The sequence below is a fragment of the Zootoca vivipara genome, chromosome 14, assembly GCF_965207765.1.
Source record: "Zootoca vivipara chromosome 14, rZooViv2.hap1.1, whole genome shotgun sequence".
Taxonomy (NCBI): Eukaryota; Metazoa; Chordata; class Lepidosauria; order Squamata; family Lacertidae; genus Zootoca; species Zootoca vivipara.
In genome coordinates this window covers 16,606,861-16,633,920 of record NC_142597.1, presented here as the reverse complement: position 1 = coordinate 16,633,920, position 27,060 = coordinate 16,606,861, and the positions used below count along the sequence as shown (strand labels likewise).

The 27,060-nt window shown below is 47.6% G+C and overlaps 2 protein-coding genes across 2 annotated transcripts; one reads left to right on the top strand and one right to left on the bottom strand.

Annotated features, from left to right (window-relative positions):
• Window positions 1-1,527: 1,527 nt before the first annotated feature.
• On the bottom strand, window positions 1,528-15,733 carry UBE4A (ubiquitination factor E4A). Its single transcript, XM_035139651.3, has 20 exons — window positions 15,607-15,733; window positions 15,162-15,313; window positions 14,247-14,423; window positions 13,355-13,467; window positions 12,600-12,752; window positions 12,344-12,503; window positions 11,957-12,159; window positions 11,472-11,663; window positions 10,779-11,112; window positions 10,464-10,590; window positions 9,185-9,492; window positions 7,930-8,062; window positions 6,621-6,808; window positions 6,062-6,162; window positions 5,855-5,968; window positions 4,271-4,445; window positions 4,006-4,186; window positions 3,510-3,657; window positions 2,867-3,024; window positions 1,528-2,393 (listed from the first exon to the last, which is right to left on the bottom strand). The coding sequence occupies exons 2-20, from the start codon at window positions 15,283-15,285 to the stop codon at window positions 2,258-2,260; spliced, it is 3,225 nt and encodes a 1,074-aa protein (XP_034995542.3). The 5' UTR covers window positions 15,286-15,313; window positions 15,607-15,733; the 3' UTR covers window positions 1,528-2,257.
• A 1,877-nt stretch (window positions 15,734-17,610) lies between these two features.
• LOC118097067 (T-cell surface glycoprotein CD3 gamma chain-like) lies at window positions 17,611-26,503 on the top strand. The gene is made up of 5 exons (XM_035139652.3): window positions 17,611-17,871; window positions 19,397-19,603; window positions 22,686-22,817; window positions 22,984-23,027; window positions 25,547-26,503. The coding sequence occupies exons 1-5, from the start codon at window positions 17,811-17,813 to the stop codon at window positions 25,610-25,612; spliced, it is 510 nt and encodes a 169-aa protein (XP_034995543.1). The 5' UTR covers window positions 17,611-17,810; the 3' UTR covers window positions 25,613-26,503.
• The last annotated feature ends 557 nt before the right edge of the window (window positions 26,504-27,060 follow it).

The following is a 27,060-nucleotide window of genomic DNA, read 5'->3' as shown; positions in this document are numbered from 1 at the left end:
GTTCATCTTTTCATATGCCATTTTGGAAAGATTTTTCGTTTTTGTATCTAACAATTCCATTTCCAACTTGGACTTCTCTATCTGAAAACCTCAAATTCAGTGTCTGACATTTCCACGCAAGTCTTAGAAAGATCCCCGCCTCAAACTTTGGAAAATTGGCACCAGTCAATGTAGACAACACTGAGCTAGGTAAACTTTATAAACCCGACATTATAATAAATCTGACTTTAAGGCAGCTTCTGGTGTTCCTAAATCTGAGCTTTCACAGCAGAGTACAGCCCCATCCATCACTGGGGGAACACTCCCTAGGCCAGGGTTTCTCAAACTTGGGTCGACAGCTGTCTTTGGACTACAATTCCCATCATTCTATTATCTTGCCTGCTAGGGATGATGGGAGTTGTAGTCCAACAACAGCTAGAGACCCAAGTTTGGGAAACCATGTCCTAGCCTAGACAAACCACCCACAGTGCGCCACTTCAATGTAGTGGCAGTAGGAGCATGCTTTTCACCCCCCCCCCGCCCCCATGCCTGCTTCTTCAAATTCAGGGGAGTGAATCCTTCCATGGGGAGTGGTTTTCATTCTTTAAAAAAACAAAAAACCCACAACAAAAAACAATGTCGATCCACTTTAAATAACAGATTGTGTATGGGGATATACTGTGGGACACATTTAGATAGAACCTGTCAAATTTCTCCAAGCCAATGCACCCCTGAATACAGGCAGGCTGTGGAAGGAAGGGGAGGAGGTGGTTATGGCAGCTATGGATAGGAGGAAGAAAGTGTCACAGGGTATAAAAAGATGGGCTTGTGACAGGCATGTTGCCTGCTTTGGGGTATCTTGATATCACACACTGTGAAAGGGGGTGAGAAGCACTTATGGTGCACCACTGATTATGGGAAACAAATTGTGCAATCATAAAAAGAAAGAAAAGAAAAATATGGAAGCCCAGGGACAGGCATCCCCAAACTGCAGCCCTCCAGATGTTTTGGCCTACAATTCCCATGATCCCTATTTAACAGGACCAGTGGTTGGGGAAGATGGGAATTGTAGCCCAAAACATCTGGAGGGCCAAAGTTCTAGGGATGCCTGCCCAAGGACCTCAAGAAAGCAGTTTCATAATTGCTATTTATCTCCTTACACAGGACCACCTAGACAGCTCAAAGTGCAGGATCTTCACTGGGAAGATTTAAATGTGTTTAGGCCCTGAAGAATGTTTGTGGAGTATTCTATAGGGTAAGGGTTTTCCACACCAGGCTGGAGGGGAGGAAAGTCAACAAGAATATACGAAAAGCATCTACTTCTGGAGAGCTGATCAAGTATATGTTTTATCTCATTTAAATGGAGCAGGGTAGAATATTTAAAACAAAAATACATACTTGCTTTGAAATGGAAAAACTGAAGAGTTAAACGAAGAGCAGCCAAGGGGCATATTGAGCACACCAATAAGGTTGCAGCAGCTACCCTGGTAGAGAGGAAGTGGTTGAGGGTAGAAGGCTACAGGATCAACAGGCATACAACACCAAAGAAACATGGACACCTGACACTTTTATTGGTCTAAAGTGAATGTTATACTATATACACACTGCATACATATTGACATGCAACAGGCACAGTATAAATGCAGGCAGGATTCATAGGGTACCTGCATGAACATGTACACAGTGCTTTGGGCACAGGCCCACCAGCCCAGAAGACTTGAGTCATTGCCAGCAAAAGCAACAACGGGGGGCTCATCACCACAGTATGATATGTCAAGCTTGGGGAGGGGGCAAATGCTACAGCCGACATTCACCCAGCCTCTTGGCATCAGCTTCCTCTACCCAAAGGCTGTTGGTGGGTAATAGTCCCCCTGTATGGACCAAAGTGAGTTGCAGATCTCAGTCAATAGTGTCAGGATTGCATAAACAAAGGTCTGTCCAATGGGGAGAGTGCAGCTTTTGCCTTCACATTAAAACAGAAAAAAAGTTTCTGGCACGAGAACTGCTGCTGCAACAGAAGAGAAACCTATTTGGGCAGGGATATGGGGAAGGGCAGTTGCTGTGGAAACTGGACAGCAGGTGAACCAAAAAGGCAGGGAGCAGCTAAAGATTTCTGACAAAAGTCCTAACGGCAAAAAAACCCGAAAACCAAAACAGGCCCATAGAACCCCCACACTTCTCCCCCCACAACTCCACAGTGGTAGCGCAAAAGAGGGAAGGAGCAGGCAGTTTAAAGGTCCTGGGGGTTGTGGAAGCCCAGGCAGGGCCACAATCCAGATCACAGAGTCCCTTCCAACTGCTCTTTTTCTTTCTTCCGCTCTGCCAGCCACTGCTGGATCCGCTCCTTGAGTTCAGTATTTGGTCTGATCTGGTCCATGGTGAGGGGGCTCCGGTTGAAAGGATCAGTCTGGTCACTACAAGGGATAAAACACCAGGAAGCATGTAAAGGAGAGATTAGCTGGTAGCACAGATATGTGGGCAGGAGGCAGTGCCACCAACCTTTGGAGATGGACACATAGGCCTGCCCCCACCCCACCAGATGGATATCAAATCAAGGAGGAAGTCATCTGGCAGAGACCAAGTCTGCCTTTTATTTGACCACAGTTGTGGAAGCCCAACATGGTGCTCTGACAGCCCCCCAATGTGCAGCCATTGCTGTGAGGGAGCATTTTGTAGTGATAGGAATTTGCTTATTTTAGAAAATTGGGTATGCCTGGAATAGTAGAGCTAACTGAGGCAGACCCAGGGATAAATTGGGCTACATTAACACCAAATGACTTGGGGGGGGGGAGGTACTTGGAGCTATAGCCACCTAATGTTTTCCTAGACGAGATAAGCAATCAGTTGTTCAGCCTTGACCCTGACCCCTTCCCATCCTTGTGAATACCTCAGGAGGTGCCTGGCAATTGTTGATCTATCTACAGTGACCCGAGAGGAAGGCAGCAACACCGGGTCCATCATTAAAGTACTCATGATAGGGTCCAGAAATTCATCACAGGCATCCGCGTAGGTCTCCTCTTCCTGCAGTTGGCGGTCTGCAAGGGACTAGAAGAAAGCCCAACAGTTGTTAAGAGAGGTCCCTGCCTGCTCAAGTCAACGGTGGTCTGGATGAAAGAGGGAAACCTCTGCCCGCCACACCCGAGAAGCTGAGCAATGACTGGTTGCCGCCAAGCCTTTGTTTAAGGGCAACAAATGAGAGCAAAGTTATATTCTTGGGCCTGGCTTAGCTCCAGGAAGTGGCAAGGAATGTAATTCTGGCTTATGGAAGGGGCTAATGCTCCCACTACACTCAGTTTTGTTCCCTTGCCTTTCCTTTCATGCAGGGACTTAGTGAAAGCCTACAGCTCAGAGGGTCTCCTCCTTGCACATGCTACTAGGCAGAGAAAGCCTCCTTCCCGCAAGAGAAGCTGCCCAGCTCAAAATGCCAACCGCAGAGGATCAGGCACCAACAAGCAGCTCTCCAAAAAGGAGGGTTCCTTTGTGGAAAGTAGGGAGGAAGCTAGCGCCAGCTCCCGTCCACCACCCCTCACCTTGATCCTCTCTGCCAGGTTGCTAAATGCTACAATCATGTTGCCAGGCTTGTGAATCTTCTTCAGGACTCTGACTGTCTGAGCAAAAAGAGTTGGGGAATACGATCGCCCGTCCTTGGGCACTGTGGCACAAAAGTTGTCCTCGTCCCTGAAAGAGAAGAGGGTTGAGAGAACACTGGGAGTGGCAGGGCCCTTCCACACATTCAAGGAAAGAAGGGAGCTTCTCCACTTTCTTCCCTAGGCAAGCCCAGTCTGCCTTACGGATTTCCACCTTTGGCATTCTCTCGCTCTCTCACACTTCCACAAGCATACCAATGCTCTTGGGCTTGGACAGACCAAAGGCTCAGCTGGCCCTGCCCTCTTTTTGCAACATTGGTCAACAAAATGCTCCAAAAAAGGGAATGATGGAGGAAAGCGTTCACTGATTTTCCCTGATACTCAGAGGGCTGCCGCAGCCACCACCACCAAGTTGCTCTCTCCTTCCCAATACACATACCCCAGATTTAAGTAGATGGTGCAGATGTCAGAAACCAACTGTTGGGGTTTGAAGTCAAACTCGCTGAAGTCTTTGACCTTTAAAGCCCCCATTTTGGGGCCCACCAAGTGCTGCAGGAAGTAGTTGAGCATGGAGATAATGCGCTCAGCCAGGAAGGGGTGCACAAAGAGGGACTTGATCTCTGCAATGTAAACCAGATCTCTGTGAGGTCCCCTGAACAGCCCAGCTCCCCTCCTCACTCCTAGCTGGAGAGTGCTGTCTTTACCTGAAGTCAGGAAGGCCAGGGTCCCAATTGTCTCATTGGACATGATGTTGTGGAAGCGAGCCAGCTGCCCAAACATCTGCAGGCTGGCTTCCTTCTCACGCCGCAGCTCTGTAGACAGGGCATCCCACTCACCCCGGTCCTTCTCAATCTGCTGGATCTTGATCTTACTCAGGTACTGCAGAGCGATTTCAGGTGGGGGAGAAAGGGAGAGAAGGAAGAGGGTGTATGAAGCACACCATAGCTCAGTAGTCCTCTGGCCCATTTTCCACAATCTTCTATTAAGGAGATGGACAGCAGCTGAGAGGGGCAACAGCAACAGATCAGCCAGACTCAATTTCCGGAATGGGCCTCTTTCCTCAACACAGGCCAGATGCAGCCCTCTTAGGCAGGCATGGCAGAATAGAGTTCTCCAGCTCACACCAGCAGAGGAAAGGTTGAGAAAAGGCAGTAGAGCAAGTGATGAACACACAACAGTATTCAGTAGGGGCAGGGGGAATGAATCTTACAAGCATGGGTAATGCAACTGAAGTTGGTCTAAAGCAGTGTTTCCCAAAGTGGGTGGTACCACCCCCAGGGGTGGGGGTGGGATTACTTAGGGGGGTGCTAAGAGGCAAGGGGCATTGGTGGTGGTGGGGCATTGAAGGTGTAAATGACTATCAAACTTTGAAAAGTTTGCATCACTGGATCTTGTTTATCAATTTTGTTGCATTAATTAGACTAAATAGTTTAAATTGGGCTCTGAACAAATGTGCAATTAATTGCTCCTGCTCTGAATTTCGTTGTGTTGTAATTTTCCTTAAAAGGTAAAGGGACCCCTGACCGTTAGGTCCAGTCGCGGACAACTCTGGGGTTGCAGCGCTCATCTCGCTTTACTGGCTGAGGGAGCTGGCGTACAGCTTCTGGGTCATGTGGCCAGCATGACTAAGCCAACCAGAGCAGCGCACGGAAACGCCGTTTACCTTCCCGCCGGAGCGGTATCTATTTATCTACTTGCACTGCATGTTTTCAAACTGCTATGTTGGCAGGAGCTGGGACTGAGTAACGAGCTCACCCCGTCACAGGGATTCGAACTGCCGACCTTCTGATTGGCAAGCCCTAGGCTCTGTGGTTTAACCCACAGCGCCACCCGTGTCCATAGTGGACCGCTATTTCGAATAATGCTTTTTAAAGGGTGGGGGCACTGGGGGTGAAACCATGGAACCGAAGGGGTGGTGACCCAAAAAAGTTAGTGTCTCTACACACACAAACCCTTCAGGAGAAGTGTCTCTACACACACAAACCCTTCAGGAGAACTGGCCTCAGTGCCACAGAGGCTGCCAGAGAAACTTCCTTCCACTCCCTCTCCTGAGCTAGTTTACAATGATCAGTTCAGAGATATCTAATCCTCCGAGAACTTTCAATAACTCTCCCCCCACCCTCTCTCTCACACACAAACAAACACCCTTCCTGGTACTATTAGAGTAACTGCAGGTGGCAATTCCTTTCATGGCTATGAGAAATTCTTGTTTCATAGATTTTGGGACCGTTTTATTTTCCTATTTGGTGCTCCCTCCCATCATCAAAAAATAAATAAAAATGCTTTACCTGAATGGCCTCATCCAACAAGAAGATGGCATCATTCATGAGCAAGTTTAGGAAGCGCAAAAAGAGAGGGGGATTCATTGCTTCTAGGTTCTTTGAGGCATAGTCGGCGAGTGCCTGCAAGAAGAGGGAGGGGGAGAAAGAGATGTTTCCCTCCCAGAGATTATTGCTGTCCTGGCTGAAGCAACTCATGCACCTCCCGAGCCTTACCTTGATGCTTTCCCGGTAGGAATCAATGCCCCACATATACCTGAGGATGGGGTACATAGGCCTGCGATAGTTGAACTTCTGCTCGAACTGATGGGGATCCCCTAGGCAGGGGGAAAAGAACAGGCCAAGCCAAAATGAATGCCAAGATCTGGCAGCACCACAAAACCAAGGAAGGGATGTTTTGCTCACAATATGGCAGGTCCTCCTGCTTTAAAGCTGCATCTTGGCATGACAGTGTGCTACTGAATTTCCAGAGAGAACAGCAAAGGGCTGGCACTTTCCACCCTCCACTTTCATGATTTACACTCAAGAAAAAGCAGAGCCATGAATGGTACAGGGAGAGACGTCACCCATGTCTGGTGCAGAATAAGGTGCTCAGAGGACTTGGGAGAAAAGGAAAAACCCCTTGCCCCTGAGCACTGCTATCACATATGCAAAGCACGGGACTGGGAAGATGGCTCTGTTGAGCAGGAATGGAAATGGCAGCAGCTCAAGGAGGAGGAAGAAGATGAAAGTGGCAATGCTAGAGCAAGGTCCCTCTTTCCCACCTCCTCCTTACCAGTGAATTCAATGTCCACAAAGACCTTGATGAGCGCCTCAGCAAGGTAGGCAGCATGCTGGTAGGAGCAGAAGACCCTCTTGCGATGGAAGACACTGGAGACAAGGGGATTCTGCACCTGGTCCATGTGAGGCATTACAGCCTCTAACACTTCAGCCAGCTTGGCTCGCAGGTGTGGGTTCTTCATCCTGCAGGAGGGCAAATGATGATCAACCACCTGGGAGGACATTCAAGGATGACTGTTAGCCCTGCCATCATATCCCAGAAGCTTTGCTTCTTAGTGGCTTCCTCGTTGTCTGCTGTTGACCACAATTCAGAGACACCGACTGGGGCAGAACTTGGAAGATGCCAGAACCATGAGGCAAGTGCCCTAACTTCTGCAAGTGTTACCTGATTTCTTCTTGGCTCAAGTGGAAATGTGGGATTTGATCTCCTAAAACCCCAAAAGCTTGGACACTGAGGACCTTAGAGGCTAACCCTATAATCAGCAGGGGAAGCCCTGCTGGTGGTGTCATTGCTGGCGGTGACCCAAAACATGACCTTCTTTAGTGGCAGTTACCCTTTAGTGGAATACCCTCCCTTGTGAGCTTCATTAGTCTTCCTCGCAATCAACTTTTAGGGAAAAAAAATTAAACGTTCCTATTTGCCCTGGCATTTCTTGGCTGAAAGTCTTGTCCCTAGTAACCTTGAAATTATTAGTTTGAGTGTAGGTAATTAATTTTAGGCATTTTTAACTGTTCTTAGAAGTTTCAGTTGCACTGTTTGAGTACTAACATGCTTGCCATCCTGGGCTCCTTTGGAGGAAGGTGCATGATATAAATTTAATAAACAAATAAACAAAAATAAATAGCTATCTCACAATGCAGCAGTCAATGTAGTTGTTAGAGCAAGGGTGGGGAACCTCCAACCTCCTGACCAAACATGGACCTGTAGGTATCTTTAGGCCTGCCAGGCCATTTTCAGAAAGCCATACCCAACACCTGACAGGTAAGGGCAGGACTTCAAAGCCCCCAGTTGTTCCTTTGACAGAGAAAGGGTCTCAAGCTGACAGTCTCTGTTCAAGAATACAGAGGGAGGCAGAACAGGAAGCCATTACCAGCTGCCTGAATGGCTTAAGATTTCTGCACTGGCCTGGTCTTCCGTGCTAAGGTATAGGAGCTGTAGCATCACTGCCTGGCTCAAAGGGGATTGATTTGATCTGGCCATAACCTCTCTCCCTGCCTTGGTACTCCCAAATATTTACTGGTGACCACCCTTGAAGCCTGGATGAAGGGAGATGAGGTGGACAAGTGGCTGGAGAGGCCATTACCTGTCCACATCCCCAGTGAAGATAGTCACAAAATGAAGGATGTGCTCCAGGGAATCAGCTGACGTTTCCAGAAGATCATCAGCAAAGCGGCGCAAGAATATGAAGAAGTCACCCAAGTTGTCAGCAAAAAATTCTGCAAATACAAAGCTCCAAATGAGGTGCTTGCTGGGAGAATGTTCAGGCCCAGACCTTGATCAGATATAAAGAACTCAATAGTACAAAGACTCCTCTGGAACAGGACGGCATTTTAGCTTCTCCAAAGTCAATAAGCAGGTCAAACTAAACATACTCCAAGACACCACAGCCTGGCCTTGCCTAAAGCTCACAGGAAGAGAAACCTATATGTCAACATGGAAGGTGTTGGAAATGGATGCACACTTGTAGCTATTTCACATCTAAGGATAGAGACAGATGTGTTTGTGTGTCACCATCCATTTCACTGTCTCTCTAAGTTTAGCTTTTTAGGTAGCATACACCATCCCTGCCAGCAAGACAGACACCTCTTCTGGAGTTGTACATCTTTCTGGCACTAAGGGAGAAGGTCCCTAAGATGTAGCAGGGGAATCTTTTAGAGCAATGTGGAATCTGTACAGCAAGTGATGTCCGATTTTGTGTGGTGTCCTGGGAAGAACAGCTTTTTTTCTTTTGGAAAAGATGCATTTGTCCTTAATTGCAAAGACAAGCCTAAAACCACCTGGGCCTTCAGTGCCTGCTCGTGGGGGGCTTCCAGGTCTGGTGTTTTTGCTGCCGGCGTAATTCTCAGGCCCTCTTATACATCAGCATATCTTCCCTTCACAACTCCAGAAGCCTCAACCTTCCATCTCTAGCGTGGAACTAGAGACTGCACACAAGCACAGCCAATGCAATGTTTTGTCCCAATTATTTCAGTGATTCTGTGTGGATTTTTTTGGGGTTGCCAGACTTAAGAATCCTAGACCATGGTCACCACTGCCACCTACCTACCTACCCAAGGATGCTGTAATAAGCCAGCTAGGCCTGCTCCAGAGAGAGCAGAACTAAAGGCCCCTGCTTGTAAACTATTTCGCTCCATCCCAGAACTTTTCTAGGTCTACTAAACCCTGATGAAAACTACAAAAGGGTATATTTTATAATTCTCTAGATGCCCTTCAGTCAAGGGTGCTCTTAACTTTCAGGAAACTGCTGGAGGAAAAGAGGTGTTCAAAACCTTGGGATGCCGTCATAGGCCAAAGAGATAAGCCCAACATTTCCAAAGGGGAAGCCCCTTGCTGGTCACCTGGGACATAGGCCAGAGCATTCTTCTCCACCTCAGACAGAGGGAACGTCAGGTCTACCAGCTCGGTCCCTTGGTTTCCAATGGCCAGCTGGACCAGGAGAATAGCCATGGAGACCTGCAGGTGAAGACAGTTCTGCAACATCTGTGGCTCTGTCATAGCTGTTTTGGTGGAGAGATAGATGGTCATGAGACGCTCAAACTGCTCCCGAAGGTTGTCTGCTGAAGGGCTGGAGCTCTGCTGAGCCTCTCGCCAGGCCACCTGCAGCCGGTGAAGGCTTTGGTTTAGTTTGATCATCTGGTCATGCAACCTGTACAAGCAACAGAAATACATACATTAACCAGAAGGACAGGAGCAAAGTGGGGTGTACAAGATAGTCTCTGTAAGTATGGGGGGGTGTCTAAGGCTCCCCCATTGAACTAGAGATGCGAAAAATTCAGGTTTCCCAGGAACAGAACTAATTCTCTCTGCTGGATCACACAAGCAGCAAACTGGAACAAACTACTGCATCCAGAGGCTTTTTTGCAATCCTTTGTTTGATAGCTGCTTTGATTTGAGGGGGCTTCCACGTCAAGGAGGGGTGCTTCAAGGGGACAGCTGGAAATCATGTGCATTGGCTTTACTACTTTAGGGTCTTCTTTATAGCAGTAAAATCTCCTTTCTCCAAACCAATGTCTGCTTAAACAAATTTGATTGGGGTGCTCTCACATCCCTGTTCTCGTTACAGGCTTTGCCTGTCAGTAGGATATCTCAGGTCACCTCAGTTGCAAAGGCGGCCAACCAGGCTTTTACAGCCCAATCCTGCTGTGGGCAAATTTTCAGTCTTTAAGGAAGAGGCCCAGGTGGCGCTGTGGGACCCAGGTGGCGCTGTGGGACTCTGTGGTTAAACCACAGAGCCTAGGGCTTGCTGATCAGAAGGTTGGCGGTTCGAATCCCTGTGACGGGGTGAGCTCCCGTTGCTTGGTCCCAGCTCCTGCCAACCTAGCAGTTCAAAAGCACGTCAAAATGCAAGTAGATAAATAGGAACCGCTACAGCGGGAAGGTAAACGGCGTTTCCATGTGCTGCTCTGGTTTGCCAGAAGCGGCTTTGTCATGCTGGCCACATGACCTGGAAGCTACACGCCGGCTCCCTCGGCCAATAATGCGAGATGAGCGCGCAACCCCAGAGTCGGTCACGACTGGACCTAATGGTCAGGGGTCCCTTTACCTTTACCTTTAAGGAAGAGGCACTTGCAAGGCCTTGCCAATCCCCCACACCCATACACCCTCTGGAGGCAGTACCTGTGAAATCCTAAATGGAGGGTATACTGGGTCAACACCAAGTTCTCCGTCACGAGGTTGTAGCTGGGGGCAAACTCTGGCTCCTGCTCAGTTGTGGCTGGGATCAAGCAGGTTTCTTTCTCCAAACCTTGAAGGAAGTTAACAGGAATTGCTTCCCCACCAAGCAACACCTACCAGGAGGATGCCAGAGCCAATGGGAGCACTCTGGTTTCCTCTAACTATTCCTCTGCCCTTGGCCAGCAGCCTCCTCCCTTACAGGCTGCCTTGCCAAGGGTATGAGGACAAGATTTCGGCACCTGCAAAGTTGTGGCTCACCTTTCATATGCACATTCTTGCTCCGCTGCTCTTCCTCATTCAGCTCTTTCAGCGCACAGTAGGTAGGGTCAAATGTGAGGAGCCGGGGAGATCTGGGCTTACAAAAGGGCTGGCATAGCCTGAGGAGGGCGGCCCCCAAGTTCAGGAAGAAGGCATCCGAGGCATACATCTGGAGGAAAATCTCTGGCATCTGGTTGGCCCATATCTTCGTGCGGCCTGCATTAGCATGGAGACAGTTTCCCAGCCAGGACAGGATTCGGTGCTTTGTTTGTGGTGATAGCTGCAGCAGGTTCTTGAGCATCTGGTAGATCTTCTCATGGAACTGAGCCATGAACTGTTGCCAAAACATCAGAAGTCTTAAGATGTGTACAACACGAACACACTTGCTCAGTCAACTTAAAGTGGGATCTTCCACATGCAGTGTCTGTGCTCTACCCACTGAGCTATGTTGCCTCTCTCCTAAATTCCATAACTTTCAGCAGTCTTCTCAAATACCCCAAGCATCATGAATTTCCTGCGGAGGTTTTCACTATACTTTGATGTTGACAATCTGTGACTTAAGGAACAACCAAGAACCCACCAAATCACACTAGAAAGATAAGTTTAAGAGAGAGAAGCTGCCATTTTCCACTGCTTCCCCCTCTACTCTGCCTGGTTAAGCTACACTGGTATGAAACGTGCACATCCACCCACCTGATGGATGTTGGATTCCTGCACCTTGATCTCCTGAGGGCTGGACCGAGAGGGATTCAAGAAGTAATCGTGGTTCTCTACCACACCTGGGGTCTTCAACAAGCATGAGATGCTCAAGATAGCTCCCAGCAAAGTCTTCTGGTAGAGCTGCCCGTTGGCTGGGTCCTTTGGCTGGATGTACTCTACAAAAACCTGAACAAACAGAAATAGAAGGTACTGCTAGTCAGCCAGTACTGTACAGGGTAAGCCCTGATGTAAGTTGTGGAATGAAGGACACCCTTTTATGGAATGATGGCTCTGCCATATTGGCCAGCCTATCATTGATGCATGTTGCAACCACGGCACAGAATCAGGAAGGCCATTCTCCCTTCACAGTGAAGAGAACAAGCAACTATCCCTCTACCCAGGAGGGAGGCTGAAGATGGCCATGACTGATTGGTTTGCTGCTCCCTGGCACCCTGAAGAGAGGCTAGCCAAATGCTCACTTTCGCTATATCTTTCTGCCTAGTGAAGTACAGGAGCATGTCCAGGTAGGAGTATAGCAGGATCTGGCAAAGGTGCAGCTCTCGGATCCGTCCCAAGAGGATATCGAAGACAGGCACCATTACTTCCTCAAAGGTCCTCACTTCCTCATCCATGGTGAGGACTTCTATGACTTCCTCCAGGAACTCAGTTACATCTTCAAAGCCTACAGTAAGAGAGTAGGAGAGAAGTGAACACCCAGACATTTATTCATTCACACACACAGAAATATACAGATACCCCAACACATTTATAACTGTAATAAAAAGGTGGGATATCTTTGAGGGACCTCCTGCAGTTGTAGCCCGTTAACAACTTCTAGGGTGCCCAGCTCTGCCTCTTTAACTTACATGCTCCTCTAAGGGACTCCAGCATCAAGTCCACTAGCTGCTCATAGACATTTTGGTTGATATAGATCTCCGGGGTGAGGAGGACCGTGCGAGTGTTGGACACGGAAAGGTTTCGGCAGCGCATGGCAAAGGGCAACAGGTTCTCTGGCACTTTGGTAATCTAGGAGAACAGAGGAGAGCACTTTGTCTCTGGTCTGCTGGTCTGCTCTGCTCAGGCAGTCAGACTTGCTGACAGGGATGTGGGGCATTGACCCACCTCCTCCTTTGCCCTCTGGAAGCTGGCAAAGAGGTAGCGAAATATGTGCTTCTCCCCTGCATCTCTTTCAGCTGATAGATTCTGTATGCCAGCCGAGGTCATGTGAATCAGGTGATTCCCTGGTTCAGGGAGGAGTAGCCGGGTAAAGAGAGCCTGGAGAGACATGCCAAGTCAAACATAAATGGTCAGTACACAACCCTGCCCACCCACCAGCCACACAGAGCAAGTGCCCAGCTATGTATCAAAAACACACAGTAAGACCCGAAGGCCATCCAAGACAATCCCTGTGGCTAAGGCCAGATCCTTCACCCACATTATCATGAGCTGCAAGCAAATGGGTGATAGGATTCAGGCACCCAGCTCAGACAAGTCTGTTTGATTAAACAAGAAGTCCAAAATGCAACGTTGGTGGCTCTAGAACAGGGGTGGCTAACTTGTGCCCCTCCAGATGTTGTTGGACTATAACTCCCATCAGCCCCAAACCAGTATGGCTAGTGGTTGAGGATTATTCAAGTTAAAATCCAACAACATTTGCAGGTCCATAGGTTAGCCAGCCCTACTCTAGAAAGTGAGCACTACAAAAGGAGAGAAGGCAAATGTCTTCCATTCACAAGACTGATCCACCTGAAGGGTCCTTCAAGAACATCAGCACAGAGAACAGTGTGTCCTGAAGGGCAAAGCCTGCATCCTTCACCAAGGCTCATGGATGTTCTGCCAGGCAGAAAAATCAACTGCATTTGCATGTGCACAGATACCTGCTCCACATTCTCCATGTCAAGCCAATCCTGATCCTCCAAGTCTGTTGCCATTTCCTCCAAGTACACACAGCGTGCAGGAATCCCATTGCCACTTTTGAGATTGGGGTCACCTGCAGGTTGGGAATCATCAAACCAGCAACATCAGTAACACTACAAGCATGAATCTGTGTCCCTACAAGCGCCCAACCCATACATCATCCTCCCGCCCCACCTTCTTATTTATTTTATTTTATTTTATTTTAATTTTATTATTTTATTTTATTTATATACCACCCTCTACCCAGAAATCTCTGGGCGGTTCACAGAACAAAATCAAAATATATAATCAAAATAAAAACAACTACCCAATAACCCCCCTCCCTAGTTTGGCAGACGTTAACTTCATTTTTCCTTTATTTTTATCAGTTCACTGGGGAAGAGGAAGGGAGAGATTTAAGCTTTGTTTTATTGAGTGCCAGTGGCACAGCACATGCCTGAAGGGACACAGCCATTCCAGCATTTTAGAACTCTTGAGAGACTTTTAAGGCAACTGATGCACATGGGGATCCAAGCTTGAGGGGTTCTCTTGCCCCACACAAATCATTGTGCAGCAGAATAGAGCAGCACTATTACAGGAAACACTACTACCTGCCACCACACTTGGTGTGTCAGGAAAGCATTTATACAGTGACAAGCACAGTGTAAGAGAAACCAAACCCAGCCAAGTTCTTCTTTAGGAGATTCTGCAGCACATAGTACAGCAAAAGGTGTTACAAGTGGAAGATTATCTGTGTTGAGTCTACAGCCACCATAGAAAACTGCAGCCCTACTCTTAGTAAGCTGCAAAAACCCTAGTATAACTGAGAGTTCCTCCTAGTCTGGATCCCAGGAACTAACGCCCCATACTCACTGTTGTCAAGCGTGATCAGGAAGATTCTCTGGATCATGTGGTTGATGTTGAGCTGCTCACAGAGCTCCTGCTGGGAACGGAATGAGCGGCTGATCTCAGCCACAGAGTAGTCACAATCATCCAGGCTTTCAGACACGCTGTTGTCAGAATCATCTTGGCTGGCCGAGGTTTCCTCCACTGGAGAAGTAAAACTAGTTAAGAAGCAGCCTAACTTGGCCCCACCAGGCACCAGCCACGCAACCTGGCCTTTTGCCCTGGAGGGCTCTGCGTCAAGAAGAAGGAGGGACCAGCATGGCCTATGCCTCAGATTTGGCTTCTTGATAAGGTGTCAGGCACCAGGCAAATACAGCTACCAGCCACAAAGTCAGCTTATCACAAATCACAAACATATTGTTGTCGCCTCTAGAAAACACATGTAGGCTGGTTGCCAGCCCCACATGGGTACCATTTGTACCTTATCACCCAAACACAATTTGTTTGCCTAGCCAGGCCAGTCAAGACACAAAAAGGCTGCCTCAGTGACTATCCCACCACCACGAACTGTCTCTGCTCTTCCAAAGATTTGCACAAGCTGAAGCAGAGAAAAAACCTTTCCAGCCTGGGGTTAAGCCAGTGAAAAATTGAGGATTTCAGCATCTACTAGATTTTATCCATTTTAATCCAATTCTTCTTTGTACCAATTCCTTAAAATCCGGATTAGTTTTTGCAATCTATGGTTACTGATGCCCAACTTTTGGTGGGTAACTTTTGTCGTTTAAAATAAGGACAAGGAGGGGTGGGGGTACAGATAAGATCACTCAAGTGCTTTCACCAATGCCTCCACGTGGGATTCAACCTTCGATCTGACCCAATGTTTCCTAGGCCAGGGGCGTCAACCCCTCCCCCCCAAAGCGAGGCCGCCTCTCCCCCTCTCACCAACGGGCGGCGTCACTTGCTGTTGCTTCTGGATCTCGGCGAAGTGCTTGGCGTCGGCGACGGAGCCGAAGAGGGCGGCGAAGGGGTTACTGGAGATACTGTTGTTGTTCTCCTGGTCGGTCATTTCCCCGCCAGGCGAACTCCATCCAGGGCTGGGGACCAAAGCGAGAGAAGGGCCTCAGAGGCCGACTCAGAAGCCCTCTTTCCAGGGCCCGAGGAGGGAGCCTAGGAAGGCCCGACGCCGCTGACCCGCAGCTGCGGCAGAAGCGCCGAGCCAGGAGGCGACGGTGACGGCGGCTCCCGCACACGGAGGGCCTCCCGGCTGGGCCGAACAACCTGCACCGCACCAAGGCTTCCCCAAATCAGGGCAACCCCACCGGCCTGGCCTGGTCCTTCCAGCCCAAGGCTCGGAGCGACAGGACTCGCCGCTTCTTCGCCTGCTTACCGGTCCGCGACCGCTTCGATGCCACTTCCCAGTCAGTCAACTTGACAACGCGTGACGCCACTGGATCGCGCCAATACGTCATCGTAGAGGGTCGGAAGCGGGCCCCACCAATGGAAGAAGGGAAGGCGGGAACGCATGGGGGCGGGGCGGGGGGAAAGAGAGAAATTAGAGCCACAGAGATAGGAAAAAGAAAGAGAGGACTACGTGGTTCTGTTCCTAGCTCGCTTTCCCGTTTCCCGTTTTGAGATGTGTAAAATCCAAGATCATACAGCTATTGACTGGGCAGCAGCCATCCGTTGCACTACGCCCCGAAGGTAGCAGAAGACCCAGGTGTCGCCTCGTAGGAAACGTTTGCTTCTCCCACAACCCGCCACCCGTAAATTCCAGTATTTGCAAAATTAGCCAACACCAATTCTAAAACAAATACATTCTGCCGTCCTCATGCCGCAAGCATAGCTGTCAAGTTCTCCCTTTTTTTTAAAGGGAAATTCCTTTATGCTGAATAGGCTTCCTCGCGAGAAAAGGGAAAACTTGACAGCTATGCGCAAGTTGTAGAAAGGGGGCTGCGGCCGAAGGATCACATCTCGTGAAAGGCTTGCAGGGCCGTTTGCTCTGAATAGGGACAGCTGGGAGGGTGAAATCGTCCCCTCTGACTCGCAACAGCCCTCCTGGCAGGGGGTCCCTGGTCACAAGTCATCCCCCGCCCCCGCTTACAGCCATGATGATGTGTGTATCATATCCCTGCTATTGCAACTGAGGGTGATGTATCCGAGGAAGTGGCCTCTTGTCCCCGAAAGGTTATAGCATAAGGATATTTGTTGGAACATGAGGAGCCACGAGCCTCTTTGTTGCTTTTTGCTTGCAATAACTGCTCCGAAGGTTCTTTAAACTGTAAACACTTTGAAATCGTAGCTCTGTAATAGGATCAGATTGACCGTTCACGTTCCTGAAGGCGGGGCTTCCTGGCTGTATTTGAAGCCTTGCTTTCCCACTTCGCCTGCCAAGGTAAAAGTGACAGCTGTTCATATGAAACAATGGAGAGAGATCCAGTTTTGCTTTGCTCTTGTGTAGCTTTGTTTGGGCAGCAGCATATCCATCCTTACCCACTGCCCACACATATAGAAGCGGTGGTGGAAGTTCATACACACTCTTTCTATATCTCTACAGTATATCTGTATCTATTCTAGCACTGCAGCCGAGTTCATACTGTTTCATGCTCAGATATTCTTGTGAAAATCAATGCAGTTTCAAATGGTTCTTTAAAATATTTCAAAAATGAAAATCAAATCTACAAGCATTGTCTTCATGTTGCAGTATGAGGGCTGTGGCCAAATTTAAGTACTGTAGAGGTGTGTCGCTGGACCAAACCCAATGGGGACCCATCTTATTCAGCCTCCTGTTTTCCACAGTCGTCAGCCAGATGCCTTCTTGGGAAGCCCACAAACAGGACATGGAGAGGAGAGGGAGAGTTATGTAACAATCCTACAATGCAATCCTTCTTTCTCATATACCGTACTAGACAGTGCTTTGCAATGCCACAGTGGAAGTTATATCCTGCCCTGGCCCAGCCCAGCCCACAATTGTCATTTTCTGCCAGCGGCTGTTTTGGGTTTCCAGGATTCACCTCACCACTTTCCCCACCAAAATACCCACCCTCTGATGGTGTGATGGCTGCATGCCACCCCCAGCGAGTACACCACTTCTCTAGACAACAGTTCATGAAGTTGGCAGATCTGGTGGGGGGGGGAATAGTGTGTGGTGAGGAATCAGTTAAATTTCCATGTTCTGCAGGCTATTTCCTTCCATTTAAGAACATAAGAAGAGGCTGCTGGGTTAGATCAATGGCCTTTTAAGTCCAGCATCCTATTCACATACTATCCTACCTGCCTGTGAGAGACCCTCAAGCAGGTCCCAAACACAAGAGCACTCCCCCTCCCCTGTGGTTCCCTTCGGAAATTGTACTCTTTCTTAACATCTATTCACTCATTCATTTTCACGCACAGCGGGGACAGAGAGGCCTCCCACCCACAGGTTTCCTGTTCTTGGCTGACTACAGAGATGTTTTCTTCTACTTTCATATCCAGCTCAGCACAGCACTGAGCAAAGAAGTTGCACTTCTTTGTGGGTGTCTTTTTGCAAAGTGGGCAATTTCCTTTCAAGGGAAAGAATAAGCGGGTTATCAGCACACACTCTGAAGAAGGGTCATGGGACGCAGCCAGCATCTCTTGTGTGCAACCTTCCTCTTTGGATTGCTCTTCTCCAAAGGTAGGACCTCGCTCAAAGGCCCTTGAGTCTAGCCTCAGGAAAGGATCTCACATTTGTGGAGGTGGGGGAACAAAGACAGAAAAGTAGAGAAGTCGGGTCCTTGAGTGGGAAGACAACTAACCCATTCACCTTAAAATGTTCATTGACAAATCCTTTCCCATATTGTTTTATTTTGCCTGTAATTGTGCTCTAAAACGCTTCCAAAAACCTGTATATATCAAATGCTTGAAAAGAAGATGCTCGCCACAGTTAGCTTCTATGTCCCACCCTGAAAGGCATCAGGCCTTACTGGCCGCTGGACCCTATGAAATGTTAGTGCCTTGTTCAGAGGATAAAGCAGAACCACCAACCACAGGAGATAGGTTCCATTTGGCCATCAGGATCAATCGCCAACCTACATTAATAATAGCTATCATCACCACATCTTGTGCCAGAGAATTCCACAAGAAATCTCTCTCTCTCTCTCTCTCTCTCTCTCTCTCTCTCTCTCTCTCTCTCTCTCTCTCTCTCTCTCTCCTGAATGTCCCACTCTTCCACTTCATTGTACAACTCTGGGTTGTTGTAGTAGTAGTGTGTGTGAGTGTCTGTGTGTGTTTGTATAAGAGAGAGAGAGGAGCAGAAGCAGACTTTCCTTTGTCCAATGTGCATAATATAAACCTCAAACATGTCCCTTTTCCCCACCACCATTTTTTTTAAAACTAAGACACCACAAACACATTAGCTTTTCCTTGTGACAGCGGGTGTTCTGGCCTCTTAATCGTTTTGGCTGCCCCCGCTGGTTTTTTTTGTTTTTTTTTAAGCTCTTTGGTGTCCTTATCGAGATGTGGCAGCCAGTAGTTCCAATGCAGCCACACTGTGATTTACATAATGCTGGGTCCATCTGATTGTCAGTCCCTTTCCTAGCTATCCCTAGTGTGGTATTTGTCCTTTTCATTCTGCCACTACTGCTGAACACCAAGTAATTGCTTCCATTGTTTTGAGGTGTACAGCCTGGTGGGAGGATGCAGGTGTTTGTGTTTGGGCTGCAGACATTGTCCTGACTTCTGTGTCCAGATCTGGGCATAGTCCCCACTCCTTGACACCAATAAGCCCCTTCCCACAAAGCATTTAAAAGGCCATGTTTCTGTTTCAGAAGTGGGCGAAGTAGCGTGATGTGGCTGACTCTTGGCACAACTTAATTCCCACCCTCTTTTATTGGACCATGGAATGACTTGGCTTTCTTCATAGCTCAGTTGGTTAGAGCATGGTGCTGATAACGCCGAGGTTGCAGGTTCAATCCCCATATGGGACAGCTGTATATTCCTTTATTGCAGGAGGGGGTCAGCCTAGTAGCTTCCTCCTCTTCCAGCACAAGCAATGTAGTCTATGTTTTTTATCACTTTCCTGTGAGAGGGTCTTTACCTTAGGGTTGTGGTCTTCCTTTGTGCATCCCAGCTGTGGCTGATCTTGCGTCCCTCTGAGTGTTAGATGAACCAAGGGCACTGCTGCGGGTGTTTCACTCCACCTTGTCATTCCTTCCTCATAGGTATTGCTGCGGCATCCATCACAGTGAAGCAGCATAAGAATAACATTGTCCTCTACTGTAAAGAGGATAACAACCACCCAATAAGCTGGAAGAAAGATGGGAATGCATTAAACCACGGAAACACTAGCCTGTCTTTGGGTGCCATCCTGGATGACCCGAGAGGTGTCTTTGAGTGCAATGACGCACGTCTTCAGGTGTTCGTCCGAAGTGCGTGAGCCCTTCCTCCCCCATGTGAAGGGAAAAGAAAGCAGTGCTACTCCAGAGAGTCACACAACTGAGGAGATGGTGGGAGGGGGACACACCCAGATGTGTGGCCACTTGGTGGGGACCACAACAACCCTGTCCAGTGTGAATGTGCTTAGCCTGGCAGTTGTGATGTTGTCAATGGCCCTGGTGGAGCCTGCTTTCTTTGTATCCTTTTTTTTAAAATACAGTATATAAATTTTATTTTTTGGTTTTTCAATTTTTTTGCAAACATACAAATTGCAAAAACACAAATTACATACATTTCTAATGCACACATATTTGACTTCCTCCCTTTTGTGGTTTCCTTCTGATTTTAATTTTTATGCTCCATTTTCCACATTACTCCATCTAAAGTTATTCTTTAGTTTCTCATAATAATATGTTTAACCACTTGTTTTACATTAATCCTGTTAATGATCTATTTGCATACATGGGTTTTTCACATTTTTCACAAATTTCTCCCAATCTTTAAGAAATTTTTAGTACACCCATTAACCTTGCCATTTCGGCATAATTCATTAATTTAATTAGCCACTTTTCCAGGGTTGGTACTATATCTTCTTTCCATCTCTAGGCAAAAAACATTCTAGCTGCAGTTGTGGCATACATAAACAATTTGGGTGGGGTGTCTTTTGGTATATCACTATCTACTATCCCTAAAAAAAGCTTCTGGTTTTTAATGTTAAAAGTTATCTTAAACATTTTCTTCAATTTGTTATAAATCATTTCCCATAAAGCTTTTACTCTCTTACAAGATCACCGCATATGGTAGAGAGTACTATCTTTTTCTGGGGCTTGTTTCCTAATTAATTGGTTAAACTAAATGAACAATCTTACTTCAAAAGCAGACTGCTGTTGCATGAAAGATCTCAGACACCATCAAAGATTGGCAGCTTCTGCATGGGAGCTGTCAAATACTCACATCAGATCTGACTGTGATTTCATTTTTTAAAGAAGTTGAAATCAAATATCAAATATCAAATATCGTTGGATATCACACAATGGCATCAAACTTAGAATACCTTTCAGATGAGAATTTTGAATGACAAAATTTGTTTCTGTTCCACTTTTAAGCCTCTCGGCTGGCTTGTTCTTTTGTTAGTGGTAAGTATCCTGCTAAGCATATTGCGCAGGTCTCTCTGCTGGTTGTGGTGCAGCAACAGTCCCTGGGCTCCGGGACTTGTTTTGTTGGATTGATGGGCTGTTTGGATGTTAGGAGTTGTGTTGGTCGATGATCTCCGGCGGGCTAGGGACAAAGGTAAGAGCTGTTTCCTTGTTCTGCTGGATCTCTCAGCGGCTTTTGACACCATCGACCATAACATCCTTCTGGACCGTCTAGAGGGCTTGGGAGCTGGGGGCACTGTCATGCAGTGGTTCCGCTCCTTCCTCCTGGGCCGTGTTCAGAAAGTGGTGGTGGGGGATGAGTGTTCAGACCCCTGGGCTCTCACTTGTGGGGTGCCTCAGGGTTCTGTCCTCTCCCCCATGCTTTTTAACATCTATATGCAGCCGCTGGGAGAGATCATCAGGGGGTTTGGGCTGGGTGTCCATCAGTATGCTGATGATACCCAGCTCTACCTCTCTTTTAAATCAGAACCAGTGAAGGCGGTGAAGGTCCTGTGTGAGTGCTTGGAGGCGGTTGGAGGATGGATGGCGGCTAACAGATTGAGATTGAATCCTGACAAGACAGAAGTACTGTTTGTGGGGGACAGGAGGCGGGTGGGTGTGGAGGACTCTCTGGTCCTGAATGGGGTAACTGTGCCCCTGAAAGACCAGGTGTGCAGCCTGGGAGTCATTTTAGACTCACAGCTGTCCATGGAGGCACAGGTCAACTCTGTGTCCAGGGCAGCTGTTTATCAGCTCCATCTGGTACGCAGGCTGAGTCCCTACCTGCCCACTGACTGTCTCTCCAGAGTGGTGCATGCTCTAGTTATCTCTCGCTTGGACTACTGCAATGCGCTCTACGTGGGGCTACCTTTGAAGGTGACCCGGAAACTACAACTAATGCAGAATGCGGCAGCTAGACTGGTGACTGGGAGCGGCCGCCGAGATCACATAACACCGGTCCTAAAAGACCTACATTGGCTCCCAGTACGTTTCCGAGCACAATTCAAAGTGTTGGTGTTGACCTTTAAAGCCCTAAACGGCCTCGGTCCGGTATACCTGAAGGAGCGTCTCCACCCCCATCGTTCTGCCCGGACACTGAGGTCCAGCTCCGAGGGCCTTCTGGCGGTTCCCTCATTACGAGAAGCCAAGTTACAGGGAACCAGGCAGAGGGCCTTCTCGGTAGTGGCACCCACCCTGTGGAATGCCCTCCCACTAGAGGTCAAAGAGAACAATTACCAGACCTTTAGAAGGCATCTCAAGGCAGCCCTGTTTAGGGAAGCTTTTAATGTTTGATGGATTTCTGTATTTTAGAATTTCTGTTTTTTTGGAAGCCACCCAGAGTGGCTGGGGGAACCCGGCCAGATGGGCGGGGTATAAATAATAAATTATTATTATTATTATTATTATTATTATTATTATTATTATTATTATTATCTAGAAAACCCACCCTACAACCAGAAGTGCTTTTCATCTAGTCCCAGATGGCAAATGGCTGTTTCCAGTGCTTTTTTTTTAATGTTTAGGGTTACTAATGTTTTTAATGTTTAGGGTTACTCTCATTTTGACTCAAGAAAACCACCATTTTATAGTTCAAATCAGGAGAAATAAATACAGTAAATGGACAAAAGTACAAAGATTCATAAAATGTTTAGGGGCATGCATCCGCCTGCATCCCCCCCCGAAGAAAAAAAGCACTGGCTGTTTCTAGTCACTCAATGGCGAGGGACCGGCCATTTATTGATTATTCTTGTCATTTAATAAATTTCTATCCTGCCCGTCCCCCCAAAGGAGCCCAGGGTTGCAAACATCAAAATACTAAAGCACTACAGTTCCCATGTGCTCAGAGGCACACTCTATTCAAATCAAGCCACATGTGGACAAAACTCAGGTGTGCTTGTGAGCATAGGATGCATGTTGAGTTCTCTTCCTCTTGCCACAGTGTGCCAGAATTGTATTCGTCTGGACCTTGCCGCCATCATGGGGATTCTGACGGCCAGCATCGTGGCTACGCTTTTCATGGCTGTTGGTGTGTACTACATTGCTGCAGGGGAGCCGGGCCGACGATCTCAGGGTGAGCATTGGGGGACAGACAATTGCTGGGAGATGGGGAAACATCATTGGAAAAGGGAGCAATGTCCAAGTTGGTATCCACATTCCCATACCTGGTATGTTTAATGTTTAATTTTGTTAATCCCCCACTTGGAGTCATCCTGACATTTCCTGTTTTGACTTTGCAGCTTCTGACAAGCAGACCTTATTAGCCAATGAGCAGCTCTACCAGGTGAGTGGGTGCCTGTGGTCAATCTCTTCCTCTCCTCCATGGTGGTGTTTTCCTGGACAGCTCCTCCCAAGCTGTGAAATGAGGGGCCCTTTGCATCCAAGAATTCCTTGACTTCTGCAAAGCTTCTTCTGCCTCAGCCTAGGGTGCTGCTTTGCAGAGACAATATACTGTCATACCTCGGTTTAAGTACACCTCGGTTTGAGTACTTTCAGTTTAAGTACTCCGCGGACCTGTCTGGAACGGATTAATCCACTTTCCATTACTTTCAATGGGAAAGTTCACTTCAGGTTAAGTACGCTTCAGGTTGAGTACGGACTTCCAGAACCAATTACACTCATACTTCGGGTTAAGTACGCTTCAGGTTGGGTACTCTGTGGACCCGTCTGGAACTGGATTAATCAACTTTCCATTACTTTCAATGGGAAAGTTCACTTCAGGTTAAGTACGCTTCAGGTTAAGTACAGACTTCCAGAACCAATTGTGTACTTAAACCGAGGTACCACTGTATTCTTCTGGGAATCATGATTCTGTCTGTGTGTTCTTTTAAAAAGCTAGTTTCTAGCCCTCGTGGCCAGAGATTAGCCTCCCAGTGGGGTAAAATGAAGAGACTGTGGTGGCAGAAAATCCCAAAAGCAACTTCATTTGAAAAAATAAAAATAAAGGAAGAATAAATGAAGGATGAGAACACCCACAGTCCTTTCCGGACACCTGAAGTTTGCTGTGATATGGGGTGTGTAGCAGGAAGCAGGGCGAGTCCTCCATCCCTTGAAACAGGAGCAGCAGCTGTTTCCAAATCCAGTATGAGGTGTGTTGGTGCTTCCAGCCCTTTCCTCTCTGGCTTGGAGTCAAAGGCCATTCTTAAGCCTCCATTCTTAAGTGGAAGAAGCACTCAGCCTATACCTCTCCTTCTACAGGAAACAGAGCAGCTTTCTTTTCTTCCCTAGATAGCAGCCTCCTTGGACACAAATACATAGGCTGAATCCAAGAGGTCTAGGCACACAATCTCTCCCATGAGTAAGCAATGCTAGATTTAGGGTGGTGGCACTGAGCCAAGGGGGCGCATGATATTGTTGTTGTTGTTGTCGTCGTTGTTGTTAATCCCTATGTTTATATTGGTACTAAGAAGATTCACAAAAAATCAGCTGCACCAAAATGAATTGTTGAGAAAATAAGATTTTTTGTGTGTGTGTGTGTGTGCCAAATTTTGTCCTTGCTTAGGGCGCCCCTATTACCAAAGTCTGCCCCTGGAGTGAGCAGTTGCAAACACACATCAAACTCCAGTGGCACAATTTTAAGAGAGTTTACAGTATTATGAATGAGGCTTCCGAAAATAAGCATTTGAGGGGGAAAGGAATGTTGGCAGTGTTCTGTTTTTAAGAGCTCTTGATTCAGGTGGGTTCTGATTGACAGGTGGCTCTGGCATGCTGATAGGAATAGAAGCATGGAGCCAGGGTGGGTGCCACCTTTTGGAAGTGGGGAGAGTGGGCTTTCACGAATTCATCACTGCAGGAGTTGCCCAACTTCCCTCTGCTTGTGCATTGGAGGGGAGACTAGGGTGGGGTAGGGTGGGGTGCAAGCTCCCCACTTAAACATGATAGAGAATCAGAGCAGCTGTGGTACTCTAATGGGGCTGAACTAAATTTCCCACCATCCCTGTCTGCTAGCCAGACTTGCTGGGGCTGATGGGAGTTGTAGTTCAGCAAAGGCTGGGGAGGGGGGGGAGAGTCCCAGCTCCTGGTCTAGAAAAACTGGGTACTCTTAAAGGGACAGGCTAGGTCAGAACCAGGTTAGACCAGCATTGAGACATTTCAAGTGGTCAGGGGACTACAGGGTGAGCAGCCCTTGCAACAACTCTTTCATACAGAGCCTGCTGTAAGGTCCGTGCATGTTTGTCACTACTCTGGGAGTTCATTGGGATAGCTGCTGGATTTCCTGGTCTTTTTTAAAAAAAACAAGGAGTAGACAGACAGAGAAAGTGAATCTAAGGTTGCAAAAGCTTCTGCTGTAGTAAACTTGTTAAATCTTTTAACGTGCCATGAAAAGGCAGGCAATAGTACTAAGAAAGAAGTGACTGTGCTGCTGGTTCAACAGAAACTGTCAGATTTTCTTTTTGTGAGATGGAAGAAATATTGGGAAAACTCTGATCTGTCACGGGCAGGTCATGACACCACCCGACCTCTTGCCATAAAAAAATGAATAAACAAAGGGCAGGGACTCCAGGCTGGGCAGCTGAAATGGATCCAGCCTTTGCAGGTTTTGCTGCAGCAGACTAACCCAGCTTCCCCCCTGGAAATCCCTGCAGCCTCCAGATAGCTAATGGGAACCCTCATCTCCAGTGGCATCAGGATGGGTCAAGTGCAGCTGGGGGGGGGGGCTTTCAATGCAGACGCAGTCCGCTAGCACTCCCATGTGCCAGACTAGTCTTGCCCAAATCCTCCTCGGTCAACCTGCAAGTCCCTAAGGCAGGTTAAGAAAAGTACAGACCCCTGTTCTAACGGCAGGCCTCTCTTCCCCTCCAGCCTCTCGGAGAACGCAACAATGGGCAGTACAGCCACATCGGAGTGGCCAAGACCCGCCACCAGTGAGAAGGGGACAAAGTGTTCTTCCTCTGATTTGGCAGCAAAGAGTGAATTGCTGATGGCTCCTCCTTTTGCCATGGGGAGCTCAAAAGGGAAGGTTCCTTCAAGCTATAGTTAAGGGTGTAGAAATAGTTTGACTCTTGCTGTGCTTTCATTTCAAAATCTAACCCCTGTCCTTACCATTGAGCTGGCCTCCCTTTGTTCTTCCTACCCCCCTCCCCACCCCAACTTTCCCCTCTGATTTGAAGGGGCTCCAATAACTAAGAAAGCCAAAAGGGCTTTTGTTGTTTCTGCAGTGATCCACTTTCAACATTGCCTGTTCGCTGTGAGCTGTTTTATAGCAAGCAATGCATAAATAGAATGAAATAAATAATAATCAAGGAAATGCTTCTCCAGTTTCCAGTGAAACTGCATCTCATCCGTGTGCAGCGCATACCTTTCCAAATTACTAATTTTACTGCCCTGAGTCCAGGGGGGGGGGCTGAATTAGATTTAAGTGTTTAAATGTTATTATGATAAAAGAAATACTATTTGAATGTATGGAAAAAATTTGGGTATAAATTTGAGGCTAAGGGGAGAAATAGAGGATAGATGGATGGGAAAATAAATTTAGATTTGGATTAAGATGAATTATGGGTGGAAGATAGTCGATGCTTTTAAGAATAGAAATAGTTGTGAGATAATGAAAAAAATGTGTTAGAATGATTTAAGATAATAAATGAAAATGGCTTAATTTGGAGTTAAAATTGGACCCAGTGCGAGGGGAAACGAGGAAGTCTACAATGTTAATTAAAATGTTAGAATTGATATGTTTTTCTTTTTTATGTTTTTATTCTTGTTTTTGTGAATTTTTGTAATTTGTAATGTTAGAAAATCAATAAATATTATTTTTTGGGGGGAATTACTTATTTTACTGAAAACAAATTGCAGTCTTTCAAGTGGTGTGTGGCTGAATGTATTTTGAAGGAAGATCGGTAGCTTGCTCTGAGTTTAAGCACCACACGAAGCCAGCAACTTGCACAAAGGCGCAGCCACACATTGGACGTTGACTCACATGCCTTTTGCACGTGGGAGCTGTTTTTTTGCCTTTCTTGAAAATGCAGCTGCGCTTGCCTTGACCACATCCTGCAGAACAAGTGCCGTGGTAGCTGGGTGCTGAGCGCTCTTACGTGGGACCACAGCTCTTCCCACACCTGCTGCTTCCTGTGGGGCGAGGGAATGAGTGTTTGCCACTTGCCCTTCCCCATCAAGCAGTCCCTGGGCAGCAGAGAGAATTGAGGGGCTCCCAAGAGGGTGCTCAGCCAGAGTTTCTGGCCCATGGCGTTAATGTAGTCCTGCCTTCTGTTGCCGCCGCTCTGAATAGCTTACCTTCCTCACCTGCCTTCCTGACAGCTTTTAAGTCTTTCCCACCCTGGGCATAACCAGCAATCCCTGCCTTCTCTGCCCTGCCTTTT

Coding starts and splice junctions, on each gene's coding strand:
- UBE4A (XM_035139651.3), bottom strand. CDS start 15,285: ATGACCGACCAGGAGAACAACAACAGTATCTCCAGTAACCCCTTCGCC. Junction 13,468..14,246: donor CCTGATCACGCTTGACAACA/GTGAGTATGGGG, acceptor CCCAACCTGCAG/GTGACCCCAATCTCAAAAGT. Junction 9,493..10,463: donor CTCCATTTAGGATTTCACAG/GTACTGCCTCCA, acceptor TTGCTTGTACAG/GTTGCATGACCAGATGATCA.
- LOC118097067 (XM_035139652.3), top strand. CDS start 17,811: ATGGGACGCAGCCAGCATCTCTTGTGTGCAACCTTCCTCTTTGGATTG. Junction 17,872..19,396: donor TGGATTGCTCTTCTCCAAAG/GTAGGACCTCGC, acceptor CCTTCCTCATAG/GTATTGCTGCGGCATCCATC. Junction 23,028..25,546: donor CCAATGAGCAGCTCTACCAG/GTGAGTGGGTGC, acceptor CTTCCCCTCCAG/CCTCTCGGAGAACGCAACAA.